Source organism: Hemiscyllium ocellatum, chromosome 28, assembly GCF_020745735.1.
Source record: "Hemiscyllium ocellatum isolate sHemOce1 chromosome 28, sHemOce1.pat.X.cur, whole genome shotgun sequence".
NCBI classification, from domain to species: domain Eukaryota; kingdom Metazoa; phylum Chordata; class Chondrichthyes; order Orectolobiformes; family Hemiscylliidae; genus Hemiscyllium; species Hemiscyllium ocellatum.
Window position 1 is genome coordinate 14,364,632 of NC_083428.1, and position 14,195 is coordinate 14,378,826.

At 42.7% G+C, this 14,195-nt stretch overlaps 1 protein-coding gene across 7 annotated transcripts in view; it reads left to right on the forward strand.

Moving 5' to 3' along the window:
• Nucleotides 1-14,195, forward strand: part of LOC132829139 (transducin-like enhancer protein 4) — a 218,736-nt gene that overhangs the window by 34,853 nt on the left and 169,688 nt on the right. For all 7 annotated transcript variants that reach the window (XM_060846467.1, XM_060846469.1, XM_060846470.1 and 4 more), the window contains exon 4: nucleotides 5,152-5,196. In XM_060846467.1, coding sequence (XP_060702450.1) covers nucleotides 5,152-5,196 — 45 coding nt within the window. The remainder of the gene's footprint in view (nucleotides 1-5,151; nucleotides 5,197-14,195) is intronic.

A 14,195-nucleotide genomic window follows, 5' to 3' on the forward strand; every position in this document is an offset into this window, starting at 1 on the left:
CTGGGCTGCAGTATATCATGTACTTATGTCGAAGTAGCTGTTGCATCATGATATTACTGCAGGGCTTACAACAAAGTCATGTTGCTGGTTCGTAATTTGTTAAGATTTAAATGCAGCCTGCACTAGTCTAATTGTACAGCAACAGAACATCTAGGGTGACTTTTCCAATGCTGACTTGCAGCTAAGAATTCCAACCAAGCTTCTGGAGTTAGCTTTTGTAACACAAATATTGTTTCTGAAACATTGTCATCCGTGGAGAGACTCGATCTGGCAGTATGAAGGAGTGGAATTGAAGTAAGTATAGATAATCTGGGGTTTAAGAGGCTATAGCAGTCTAGCCACTGGAACTGTGCTTCTTAATTCATCCTCAGAGTCCGTTTCCAATGATGCGATCAGTACTTCGCATCTGTGAAAGGTGACTTCCTTCATGGTTCACTGGGTTAACGAGTTTGCAGGACTATTTCTCCCATTTACACCAGAAAACCTTGGGCTTTGAATCCCAGTCCGCACTGTTATGGTTGTATAGGCAAGGGAGGAGTACAAATCAAGCAGGATCTGAACCTTTCTTTCGCCAATTGCTCTCCTGTGAATTCTGTATAAATATTTGTCCTGCCTCTTAATGTCCTACTTTATTCATTATCACTATCCCTACAGGTTCCAGAAATCTCAACCTCCCTTTTGCAAATCTATCTCTTGTGTCAGTAGCCTGACAGCCTGAGGGAGTTCTGGCCTGTGTTCTTCAATCTTTTGATTGCAGCCTCTGCCCCCTGACCCCTCACTCCCTCCCTCTCCCGTCTGTTCTACCAGTAACAGTGCACATTCCAGAGCTATCACACTCATTAAGCTTCAAATGCCCATTCCAGTCATTTTTCCGACCACTTCATTCTCCTGTTCATCTACGTTTCAGCCTCTGGCCAAGTGTACTCCATGTGAAAGCTCTCGATTGATGCAAGTTGTTATTGATGTTATTCCTGTCACCATCTGAGGCTAATTTTGCGGGGGGCGGTGCGGGGAGCGGAGGGATAGTTTCTGCAAATTGCCATGGTTCCTGTCTCTGAGGAAGGAACCACGTCACAGGGATCAGAAAATAATGCCAAGAAATGGCTGGCGTTTGTACATGCCCTCTGTTCTTTGACAGTGAAGTGTGACCGACTTGAAAACACTTTAATGAAGGCCAGTCAGCAAGAAATGCCCCTACGGTTGCAATCGTAAAGAGATTTGCAATATAATACACTCCATTGTTTAAAAAAAATATGCTGTACATCAAATTTCTCTTGATTGCTGCAGCTATCAAATTTCTTGTTGTCAGTTACTACGTCAGAATGCAATTAGACAAGTGATGCGATTGAGAAATGACAATCTAGCATTTCTACTATTGTCCTTACTGTCTTCATTCTCAATGCGGCAATCCTTGGCTATGGGATAGCACAGGAAGCAGTGGGAGATGCTGCATAAGGTAGAAAGGAAGTGAGGACTGAGTTGATCTTTCGAGCTGTCGGGAGAAACGACCAGCTGAACCCACGTGTTCATTTGCCTTTAGATCTCCAATATTCTGCACCTTCTTCCCTCACCTCCTGAAGCCTGGGGGAGGGTTTTGCAGTTGGAACTACTTTCATTAGCTAGAGCTATTTTATCTTCAAAGTCTCTCACCCAGCTACTCCTGTCTGCATGTACAGACTGAATACTATGAGTGGGCTATTCGTGGCCAAACCCAACCGTACGCCTGCCACCTGATGGCCACAAATGCAGATGAGAAATCGCAGAATGATTAGTAAGTCATGATCTGGGTTGCACTGCTTGAAAAGGTGATCGAAGCATACCCTATAGTGGTTGCAATAGGAAATTGGAGAAATACTTTGGTGGAACGATACTTGTAGGGTCATGGGAAATGGGCAAAAGATTGGACAGCTCTTTTTCAAGGAGCTGGTACAGGTGTGATGGGTTGAATGGCCCTCTCCTGTGCTGAGTCTATCCCTGATTCTCGGTGGAATTCTCCACATGTGCTGCCTGACCAACTCTGAACTTCCAGTATTTTGTTTTTCCTGTGATTTATTTCCAACTTCCGGTAACCTGCAGTAATTGGTCCTTTGAAAGCCTCCCTGTTTCAGGGGATATTCCTGTTTGTAAAGTTTAAAATTCGACACTGGGTGGTATTTTCTCACTACCCAAACTTCTGTTTTCCTTTTGTTACTAGTCCTACCCCCATCTCCATTACTAGAATTCCCAGTGGAATGTAACTGGTGCTGACTTGATTGCTATTTTTTTGTTTAAAATCTAACAAATGTAGACAAGGGAGAGAGTACTTTGTGTATGTCCTGGGTAAATATAATCTCCAAGCAGCTGGGAGGCATTGCTGCCTTAAAACAAAGAATTACTGATTAATATTTTCCAGCCATTCCAGTATTAAATTCCAGCAAAACCCTCTCCTCCCCGTGATCTCACATAAACTAGTGATTAAAGATTCCAGTTAATGTTATTTATATCCTGGAGATATAATCGTGCATGCACCAAAGCAGCAGGTAGTGTGATGTTTATGATGTATGGACTCCCTTCACTGTGTTTCTTCTGGAGAAAGAATCTGAAACCCATGTAGTTCAGAAGGGAAGCTCTTCCAATCTAGATCACAGCTCCAGTCTGCTGGTGCCCTGAGCAGCAGTCGTTAAGTGGATTGTCAGTTGAAGTCTGAGGGGCAGCACGGTGGCTCAGTGGTTAGCACAGCTGCCTGACAGCGCCAGGGACCCGGGTTTGATTCCAGCCTCGGGCGACTGTCTGTGTGGAGTTTACGCATTCTCCCCGTATCTGCGTTGAGTTTCCTCCGGGTGCTCTGGTTTCCTCCCACAATTCACAGTTAGGTGAATTGGCTGTGCTAAATTGCCCACAGTGTGAAGGAATGTGTAGGTTAGATGTATTAGTCAGAAGTAAGAATATGGTAGGGGAATGGGTCTGGGTGAGTTACTCTTCAGAGGGGTTCATTGTGAACGTATTGGACAAAAGGGCCTGTTTCCACGCTGTAGGGATTCTAATTCTAATTTATAGGGTGGCATGCTGGTGAAGAAGTTACAGGTAACTGGCATCGCCCCCTGCATTCTGGGCTGCAGTTGACTCTGTCTTGCAGAGTCTGCTCTGGGTCTTAATGAGCTGAGAAATCTCTAATGATGTAGGCCACAGGGAATAAAGGAGAGCTGGAGTTTAATGGATATCTGAGGTCCCTGGTGTAGAAACGATTTGAGATCTAGTCAACATGAATATTCTAAGGCTCTCCAGCAAACTTACTCCCAAAGAGTCCAGCAAGAAAGCTGCTTGCAGTTGACTGAAAGGTGAGCTGTAAGTCAGACAGTTCACTACACCGTATGTAACAGGTTGCTTTACTGATCAGTTTAGTTTTGAGGTATCTTCATAATTAAGAAGAGGGGTGTATGGTGGAAGAGGTTAGGTAAGGAGGTTGGTGAGGTTGTTGCTAAAATGCCGTTAATGCACTTACAAAGGTGAGAAACTGGGCAGGAAGCTATTGGCTTGGGTGCCATCTCAGAGCTCTGCTTAGGGAGGTGCCCGTACTGGAGACTGGCAGATCTGTGTACAGTTTAGTGTTACATCAGGCAATCCTTTAACTCGCCCAAATTATATGGTGATACAATGGATAATGTTGGCTCATTGTATGTGGTGGTTTGTGTGCAATATCTGTTAGGCAGTAGCTGAAGATAACGCACTTGTTGAACTATTGCACAATCTTCAGGCCAAACTTGCTTGAACAAAATGATGTCAGAGAATTTTGAAGAATGTGGTCAGCTGAATGCTTAGTTTCATGCTGTTAGAAAAACACCATCAACTTTAAGGTTTTACATCTTCCAAACTTGTACATAGCACTTAGGCACTCCTTGCTAGTGCCATCAACATCCTGGAGTTACCCTATACAATAACCTTCTGGGTCATAGTCCACACAGGTTTAAGAAGCCTTTGTGACACATTCCCATACCAACAAGGGTTGGGAAGTTCGAGCGGCATTAGCTCTCAAATCCCCTGAAAAAGTGGGGGGAGAAAATTAACTTTGTCCAGTCCAAAGGGCTGACTGCCTTTCCCCTCGCATTAAAATTGAGCTAGAGTTGGATACTGCTAAGTGCAAGTCCACTCTCCCTGTTACAAACAACATCCATACTCTTTTTCCACCTCTTTTCTCCCCCCCCACTTTCATTGTGAACGTATTGGACAAAAGCTGCTGTGGTGAGATTTGAATCCATGTCTCTAGAGTTTTAGCCTGGGACTCTGGATATGTAGGGATTGCCGTTTCCCTGATGTTTGGTGAGAATTGGAATCTCTGTTGAGGAATGTGCTTTGGAACACAAATGAAATGGCAGACATCAGTGGATTCCAAATAAGAATGGCCTCTAGTTGGATTGGAATTCTTGGTGGAAAGTGACCATGAAAACCCAGTATTAGTAGTAGGCATTTATTAAAATTCTGTCATGGGATATGGATGTCCCTGACAAGACCAGTATTAATTGCCCTGAACTGAGAGTGGGTTGCTACGCTATTTCAGAGAGCAGTTAAGAGTCAGCCGTAATGCATGGGTCTGAGGTGTCGCATAACAGATTGGGTAAGAGGGGCAGATTTTGGTTTCTAAAGAACATTAGTGAACCTGATGTAGGTTTTTTACAGTATTTGATGATGGCTTAATGATCATCATTCGATGAACTCAGATTTTATTAAATGATTTAAAACTGCACCAGCTGCTGTGGTGAGATTTGAATCCATGTCTCTAGAGTTTTAGCCTGGGACTCTGGATATCAAGTTGATTGAGATCTCTCCTCCAGCTTGCTGTCCCAGTTTGATTATAGCTGGTTCATTAGCACCTTCCTCACATTGCTCTGCTCTGTGTGCCTCGATACCTTTACCATTAACACTTCAGAAACAAATTGCTCTTCCATTTCATCAACAATGCAGTGAGCGAATGACAAAGGATACATGAATGTAGGAGGATGAGAATAGGAGGATATACTGACAGGAAAGGAGGCAGTGTGGAGTATTCAGCATTGGCATACTCTAAAGGGGCTGAACGGTGTCTTCCTCTGTGATTATAACCATGTGAGCTTCAAACTGCAGATTCACAGTTTCCCAGCATTAATGCTCTCTCTCCTTCCCTTTTTTGTTTTCCAGTACTATGAAATGTCCTATGGCCTGAACATTGAAATGCACAAACAGGTAAGCTTTTCTCTCCAAGTGGCTGGTTGACAGATAGTGTTGCTCCATTAATCTCTGTTATTGCATCTTCCTTTTCCAGAATGACACTAATCTCTCCTATCTGCACACTGCAGTCACAGGCTGCGATGTGTCTCTGCATCCGATTATCATCCATCTCGAGCTTTGGTGACAGGGATCCCACAGGAATAGCTTCAGACACTGCACAGATCCTGTTAAAGGCAGCAGGCCTGGTTGGACTAAAGTGGGGCTGGGAGGCAGCTGTTTGCTAGACCTGCGCCTGGCTAGTCCTCACCATTCGCAACTCTGCTTAATCAACTAAACCACTTTGTGAGTTGAGGCCATTAAGTTCAGAACAGACCCTGTTTCATATGCTTTCCTCTCTGTCGTTGTTTCACCAGCATTGTTCATTTACTGAATTATACGGCTCAGGAGTGCGTTCAGTCTCCCCAAGCTGCCTTCCATACACTCTGCAGTTCCTAACCCTTACTCCAATCCTACACCCATGCAAACATTTATCCACTTTTATTATTAATCAAAATTAGAAATCTGAAGTGAAAACAGCAAAAGCCTTCTACACAACAGGCTCATTAGAACTGCAAAAGCAATAAAGGCAGCTGCCTTTCTGAGATGGTCAGATATGATCATGTTGTAGCACAGCTCCCGGACTAGCAACAAAGAGGCTAAAATAGTCCCACTGGCAATTGGAATTATGATATCCAAGAAAAGTTACCAAATTGAGACTTGATAGGCTGAATGGCCTATTTGTGCTCCCACAGAAAATCCACATTGCTTCCTCTTTTATCGTTCAGAATAATGGTGTCCATCTCTGATCTGGCCAGCACAAGGATCCAGTCCCACACTGTGTCTGACCCTTGGTGCCCTCTGAAATGGTCTATTATGTTTACTGCAGTGGTTCAAGAAGTTAGCCCATATCTCTGGAGGGGAGGACAATGATTTATCAGAATGTGTTTAAATTGAACTAATTGGAAGTCTCTCCCCTTGCTCTTGATTGGAATTGGGCTTTGTGGTATTATCAATGATATTGATGTGTTTAATGAATTATGTAACATCTACTCAAAGAAATAGGCCGTTTGGTACAACGTATTTATGCGTAACATGGCCTTCGTCTTCCTAATTTTCATTTCAATCTCTCAGCATACCCATCAATTCCTTTGTCCATGTGCCTATCTGGTCTCCCCTTGGATGAGTCTATTGTGCTCTTCTCAACTATAAGTTTAACCTTCTCGCTACTGTCCAAATGCTGCTGTTTCTCCTGAATTCAAATGTACTGTTGCGTATTCTTCAGTTAATTGTCCCTAGTTTTAGTCTTTCCACTGGGTTCAACCTAACTAACACCTTCATAATTTTCAATAATTGTGATAAGCCACCCTTCAGTCACCTTTGACCTAGAGTAAAAAACAATCTAAGTTGTTGTGGTTCTGTTTGCCGAGCTGGGAATTTGTGTTGCAGACGTTTCGTCCCCAGTCTAGGTAACATCCTCAGTGCTTGGGAGCCTCCTGTGAAGCGCTTCTGTGATGTTTCCTCCAGCATTTATAGTGGTTTGTATCTGCCGCTTCGGGTTGTCAGTTCCAGCTGTCCGTTGCAGTGGTTGGTATATTGGGTCCAGGTCGATGTGTTTATTGATTGAATCTGTGGATGAGTGCCAAGCCTCTAGGAATTCCCTGGCTGTTCTCTGTTTGGCTTGTCCTATAATAGTAGTGTTGTCCCAGTCGAACTCATGTTGCTTGTCATCTGAATGTGTGGCTACTAAGGATAGCTGGTCGTGTCATTTCGTGGCAAGTTGGTGTTCATAGATGTGGACCGTTAGCTGTCTTCCTGTTTGTCCTATGTAGTGTTTTGTGCAGTCCTTTCACCAGAACGAAGGACCCGATACCCAACATGAGCAAAACCAATGTTGTGTACAAACTCCCATGCAAGGACTGCAGAAAACACTACATAGGACAAACAGGAAGACAACTAATGATCTGCATCCATGAACACCAACTAGCCACAAAATGACACGACCAGCTATTCTTAGCCTCACATGCAGATGACAAGCAACATGAGTTCGACTGGGGCAACACTACTATCATATGACAAGCCAAACAGAACGGCCAGGGAATTCCTAGAGGCATGGCACTCATCCACAGATTCAATCAATAAGCACATCGACCTGGACCCAATATACCGGCCACTGCAGCGGACAGCTGGAACTGACAACCGGAAGCGGCAGATAAAAATCACTCTAAATGCCAGAGGAAACATCACAGAAGCGCTTCATAGGAGGCTCCCAAGCACTGAGGGTGTCACCTAGACAGGGGATGAAACGTCTGCAACACACACTCCCAGCTCGGCGAACAGAACCACAACAACGAGCACCCGAGCTACAAATCTTCTCACAAACTTAGATTGTTCAAAGTCTGTGCAAATTATTTTTGTTTTGTTTGAGGTGAGACAATGTTTTTGCTAAAATGACTGATGTTAATCTATTTATTTGTGCTAACGCAAAGTGTAGTGTTAGTGCTTTCAGGGACTGACAGACACACTGTGCAGCTATTGCATTTTTGGTTGCTTCAGGGATTTGACAGAAAAGTCAAGAGGCAAACTCCACCATCAACAAACAGTGGAAGGGGCTGCCATAACCTTGAAAAGGGATTGCGATAATATGTTTCCCTGGTCGAGAATAGTGAATCAAAGGCCCAAAGAGAACCAAATCTGCAGTCGGATCAGTGGCTGTGTTTTGGTGCTTGGGCCTCAAGGCAATTGTCCTGATTTAAACACCGTCTGCCTTTCTGTGGTTGTCTAACTCTCAATTATTCGCCATGACGTCCAAACAAAAACTTGAGTTACTGCAGCAGTTTATTTGGTCGGAGTAATATCCCAACACACTGTTTTGGCTCCACTTTAGCTTTTCACTGTATTCCAGTTTACAGTCTTGGATGCGATGACCCTTGAGGTGATTTTTCCAGAGGCCTTTCCCAGCCAAGCGAGGTTTTGGGCACAGACTTGAGCCCATGACTGGCAAAGGGAAGGTCGATGCTGTGGTTAACTTGTCACAACAGAACGCCTTAACCATTGACTGTGGCAGGCTTGGAGCTCAGTAGTGGGGAGGCTGGTATGTGTTGTGCTGGGTGATGTCAGTTTTGGTCTGGACTGCAAACAAGCACTGAGAAAAATTGCTTATGTGATGTGTTTGTGCCATGATTAGTTTGTGGTCTGTGGGTAGTGTGTAATTAAAGCTGCAGCTGTTTTTTTTTCATGCACTTTTTTTGGTCTGTGTAAACTCTGCTGACTGTATAGGAGTGTTTTTGAGTGAGTTTACTACACCGAAACCACCGGTGCAAGTAGGCGGTATGATAGCGTCAGCAGCTCAACCACTTTAACCAGAAGGAGCTTCTCCAGTGCTCGGTCCCGTTGCCTAATGGGGACAAAGTTAGTTTCACTCAGTAGACCGTGCTGCTATCTCTGACTCGGATACCTGGGAGTGGCAAGGCCACACCAAGATTGACCTTACTAATGCCAGGCCAATACTGGCAGAAAGTGTGACCTTGTGGGAAATGCCATTCCTCGGAATGAACCGTTCAACTGAGTTCCTGTCTGCCTGTCCCAGTGGTTCCATTGAACTCTGGAAGCTTTCATCGCGTAATCTAGACAGTTCTGCAGATGACACCAGGCAATACCTCTCTCTCACTCTCAACCAACACCCACTGAAAACTAACTGCTCGTCATTTGTATGGATGCTATTAATGCAAATCAGCTGCCATTTTTGTCTACATCACAATAGCAGTTCATGTTATGAATTGAAAATGATCAGTGTGCACAGGCTGTATGTTAAGTGCCTAACTGCAGGGACAGGTTACACAGGGGACACTTGCTTTCTTTGGAGACAAAAAAATGAAATAATAATAATTATTGATCGAAGATTGTTGAATAGAGATGTTTTTAAGATGGTGAGGGGATGGGATAGGGTGATAGAGGGGCAGGAGTGCAGAAAAGAAATGTCATCTTCAATTTTGAACTGGGTTGTTCAGGACTGACATCGACAAACACCTTTGCCACAGAAAGAATGTGAAAATCTGGAACTTGCTCTCTGCCCAGAAAGTTGCTGTGACCACATCAATTGAAAATGTCAACACTAAGATTGATTTATATTTTTGTTGGTTAAGAATAATGAGGGATACAGAATGAAGGCTCCTAAATGGAGTTGAGTACAATCTCTAGGATAATATTGAATGGCAGAACAGGCTCAAGGATTCAGTCAATGGACTGAATAGCCTGCGTCTACTCCTATGTCTTATGGTGAAATTCTGGTATTCTCATTAAAACGCCCCCATTTTGTCAAAACTGCTTGGACTCTTTTTGAGATGGAAATAGCAATGCAGAAATCTGGGAGCCTGTTTTGCAAGACGTTGGGCAGAATTTTTCGAGCCAGTTCGGAGGCAGTTTCTGAGATGTGAAGGTTGGGACGAGTGTTGGATCATCACCCAACTTCTTTCTGTTCTCTTCTGGCTTTCCCAGTGCAGGTTCCAAGTTCAGGCAGTAAGCCCCATGATCAAGCAATGAGCAACTGTTTTAACTATTCATTCCTTGCTTTCCAATGTGCACCATGGAGTGGAATTGACTTGCCAGGGATATTGAAGTGAGTGCACAAAGCTAAGAGCCACCTCTGTGAAAAAGATAGGCTGGGAAAGCTTTAACAAGGAGCTCCAGCCTTGGTCAGGTTTGAGCCTATTGTTGCTTCAGAGAATGAGATCACACCATGACAGCTAATTGAAAGCCTCATGGGCACCTTCTGAATATTTCACTCCCTTTCAGCTGAGTTTTCTTGCCTGGCTTCACCACCGTGTGGGAACAACTTGAGCAACTCCACCTTCCAACTCACCCAAGACCCAGGAGCAGAAATCGCATCACCAACAGCTGTAGTTATGTGGTCCTCTGAGGCAGAGAGAGATCCATCTGGAAAACCAGTCTTTGGGCAAACGATTAATTCTCTTGACATTGTTTGGGAACCAGGGCCTTGGGAGGGCTGGGAGCCTTCCAGTAAATTCTCCAGCACCCTGCAGCCCCCTGAAACAAAACAGTGGAGCATAATAGCCTGTGACATCAATGACTGACCTACGGGCCTGTCACTTATAGGCCAAACCCTCGCACTCTGTCCAAGACACTGCCTCTCACCAAGTTGTGTACTCTCTTCTCCAACAAAAAGTGAGAGTGACTGAGAGCTGTGAGAATTGTCCAATAGTTTGTACATGTGGTGATTTTATGGGTTTGAGGTGTATTTTGTCTTTTTTGTTTTTATGAAGGGAGGTTGAGACAGAAGTGTGAAGCATTCTGTTCCCAGCCAATAAAGTAAGCACCTTGTAATGCCTTGGGATTTTCTTTTAAGTTGGGACAAGAGAAGCAGCTGGATCGAGCTCCCGGGATTTTCGTGTAGCTTTCAGTAGTTTGTTGGGGTTGTAAAAGCTGCTACATCTCAGTCGCTCTGTCTGTTTCTGTGCCCCTCTTTCCTACAGCTAAAAGCTGAGGTTCTCCTCCTGTTGCTAGAACTGCATGTGAGACGACCTATTTGTCTGAATTTGCATTTGCCAAGAGTGTGCTTATGAGATGTTACTGCATTGTAATGAGTAGGTTATTATTTTAAGTATTTGATAGAATTATAGTTAAGCCTGTTTAATTTTATTTTGTCTATATTTTAACAATAGTGTGTGAATAAAGTATGTTTTGCTTCAAGCCTGATAGTTTGATCAATGACTTGCACTTGGAATGCATCACCTGACACTTACCTTTTAAAATGAGAGAAAAAGTTAGGACATATTTTGAGAGAGTTTGGTCTGATCCCCAACCGTATGAGAGGAATGACGGACATTACTTGTGGAGGATCACTGTGGCGAGGATGTGATTGACACAAACCATATAGCCAAGATTTATGTTGGGGAGTTGTGGTGTGGTGAAATTATAGAGTTTATCAGTGATTAATTTCACTGAATCCTCTTTGAGCTTTCCTCTTTGTGATTTTGCATCAGGTAGGCTGATACTTTAAGCGCAGTCATCAATGTGTTCAGAGTGATGAAAATCTGGAACCTGCTACAAAGTGGATCGATTTGAGATCAATGACAAAAATACGTTTAACTGCAAGCTAGTGGAATCCGTGAAAGACAATGGAATACAAACTGTAGACAGGGTTCAGTAAAGTAACATGGGAGAACCTGTATAGCGTAAATACAGTATTGACCAGTTGGGCTGAATGGCGAGGTTCTGTTCTGTAAAATCTATGCAATCCTGCATATATTTAATCAGGGCATTGCAATAATAAATCCTGACTATATTACACCTGCATTGTAGCACGCTGGGAATATCCAAATGTAATGTGTGCAATACAGTCAGTCAGACCATGTAATATTAAATATTACACAAGATAAACCAGAGAATCAAGGTCTGTCGACATAAGGCAGAACATTCTAATAACGGCCTCTAATGAGGGGGAGGTGACATAGCTTATTAAGGAGAGGGCATTTTTCCCCATTTGGTTATCACTGAAATCAAATAAACTCATTGTTATCATTCTAGAATTTCATGAACTCCTTCAGCATCACAAGGAGATTTTCATTGTTAAAATGGAAGTCAATTCCTTTTCCTTAAAAGCAACCAAGCGGCTAATGCTTGCCATGACCATCTAGCTGTTATTTAGAGATTGAGTGTGCTGTGAGTTTGATTCAGGTCAGGAGCAGGAAGTGTGTGTGTGTGTAAGTGTAATGTATATGGTGTAGTTAACAGTTACATTCCACAATGAGTTATTTTTGCTGCAAGACCTCCAACCATTGGCTCTGTTACTCTGTCAGGCTGTACACCCTTCTGTGTTTTACTATTGTTGGTGGGGGATATAGTAAAAGATGGTAATGTGGGGCACCATGAAGGTTAAAAGGAGGAAGTGAGAAGATAAAGGGAAATGGGAGTCTTAATTAGATTGTGCTGCTGTTGGGGTTTAGTTCCAATGTGCACTTATCCCCGACTGTTATACAGTTTCACAGCAATTCACGTGGAGTTACTTATTGAAGTACAGCACCTGTTGCTGGACAGTCAAAATAGTCAAGAGCTTAACAATCAGGCAACAGGGATGCAGGGGATGGTTAAAAGAACTAATTATCAATACTCTGGATCCTGAACATCCTGATTTGCATGGAGACTACTAATCAAAGAAGAAATGCAACCAGCAACTCTGCTTTATGGAAAGTTTCTTTTAAACTTTTAACTGAACCAGCATTACTGATAGCAAGTGAATAGTTCCCAAATTCTTCTCCACACTTTAAAAAGACATGATTATCAGAGACCCAGATTTCTGTGTAATCCACAAGCTATTGTTCGCATTTCAGTCACTAATTTCTTTTATCCAGGGTTTAAGCTTCAACGTGTCCTGATTGGAAGGTTGGCGGGGGAATATGAGGGTTTGACCAGTCCTGGTATCTTGAATGTCCTTGTGTGTTTTTTCCTCATTGCTCCACCATTAACACTGCTTTCGTTTGCTCATTATAAGCCCCAGATGTTCTTTCTTTAACATCTCTATCTTGATCATTCTTTCGAGATGCCCCTTATAACCTAACCTTTTGGGACAGTGTTTGGCCACCTGTTAGCACCAGACCTCATAATGTAATATTCTAACTTTTGTTAGTGCACTAATGATGTGCCTTTTGGTGATTTGTTACACTAATGGCGCTATATAAATGCAAGCTGCTTTATTTTTGTATGGAGGTTATGAATTTCTTAAAAGCTGTATCCTGTACCCTTGAAGTTGGGATTTCTGAACGCAATTACTTCAATGTCAACAATAACTCAAGCTTTAAATTAATCTCAAGAAAGTACAACCTTTGAATTTAGGGAGTATTTCATCTACTAGAATGTCTTAAACCCATTCCATTGAACTTTAGGCTGTCTATCCCTTTGCTTTTCATTAAAATTAAGGAATGTATTTTAGAACAGTGTCACAGGAAGAGAAGATGTTGGAGATGTGTTGTATTTACATACTGTCTCCTAGTTTAACTGTTGTTCCATTACTTTACATTATAAATATTTCAAGCTGTGGATATTAAGAATTTAAGTGTTCTGATTTTGGATTTAGCCACCAATTAAACTCATAAAATTGAATTCCATCAGGAGGAAATACACATCATATTTTATGTGTATCTTGCCTGACTTTGGAGCTAGAAATAATGTTTGAGCATCTCAAGTTGGAATTTCCTGTGTTATGTAAATGCACGATAAAAGTTCTTATTGTTTCGAATTGAGACTAAAAAACTACAGCAGGTCATATTTTCAAATGGGAGCATTAGTTAATCAGTAACACTTAGGAGAACCATTAATTGAATCCTCTGCAGTGCAAACCATTGAGATTAGAGGGGCCCTGAATGGAACTGATTGGATCATTATTGTTCAGAGCATTCTGTAACTGCACTGCTAACTGATTATTGTAATGCCAACAGTAATTGATATTTCCCCCCCCCCCCCCCCCCCCCCCCCCAAACTATAGTCAATGTTTTGCCACAATAACATTTTATTCCAGTCTTTATTTTGTTCTTCTGTCTCAAGAGTGTTGGTTCATTATCTTGGAATGAATCCATCCTATCAAGGTTACCTCCTTGTTCTCTTCACCTTAGTCACTTGACCAGCGCATGAATTAAGCATTGCTATGTTTCACTTGCACTCTGAAGATCTTATGAGATTGAATTATAGCATCTGCTGAGAACAGGAGGCCTTCAAAAGGATTGATGCATTAATAATCAATAGGTGAAGGATGGCAGAGGCAGCTGAGTTTAAGGAGCAGTGTACTTTCTGCTCGTGTTATTGATGCCCTCGTTATGAGCTTAGACATGTCTAGTGTAAATACAGTGCTTCAATATTCAAAGTCCTTTCACCATGGGCTTAATTCCTCCATTCCAGTGTGGCATTAAAGATGAAGCAATCTGTGCTTTGGAATTGGCACAATCCACAGGGTGGTACCCACACTT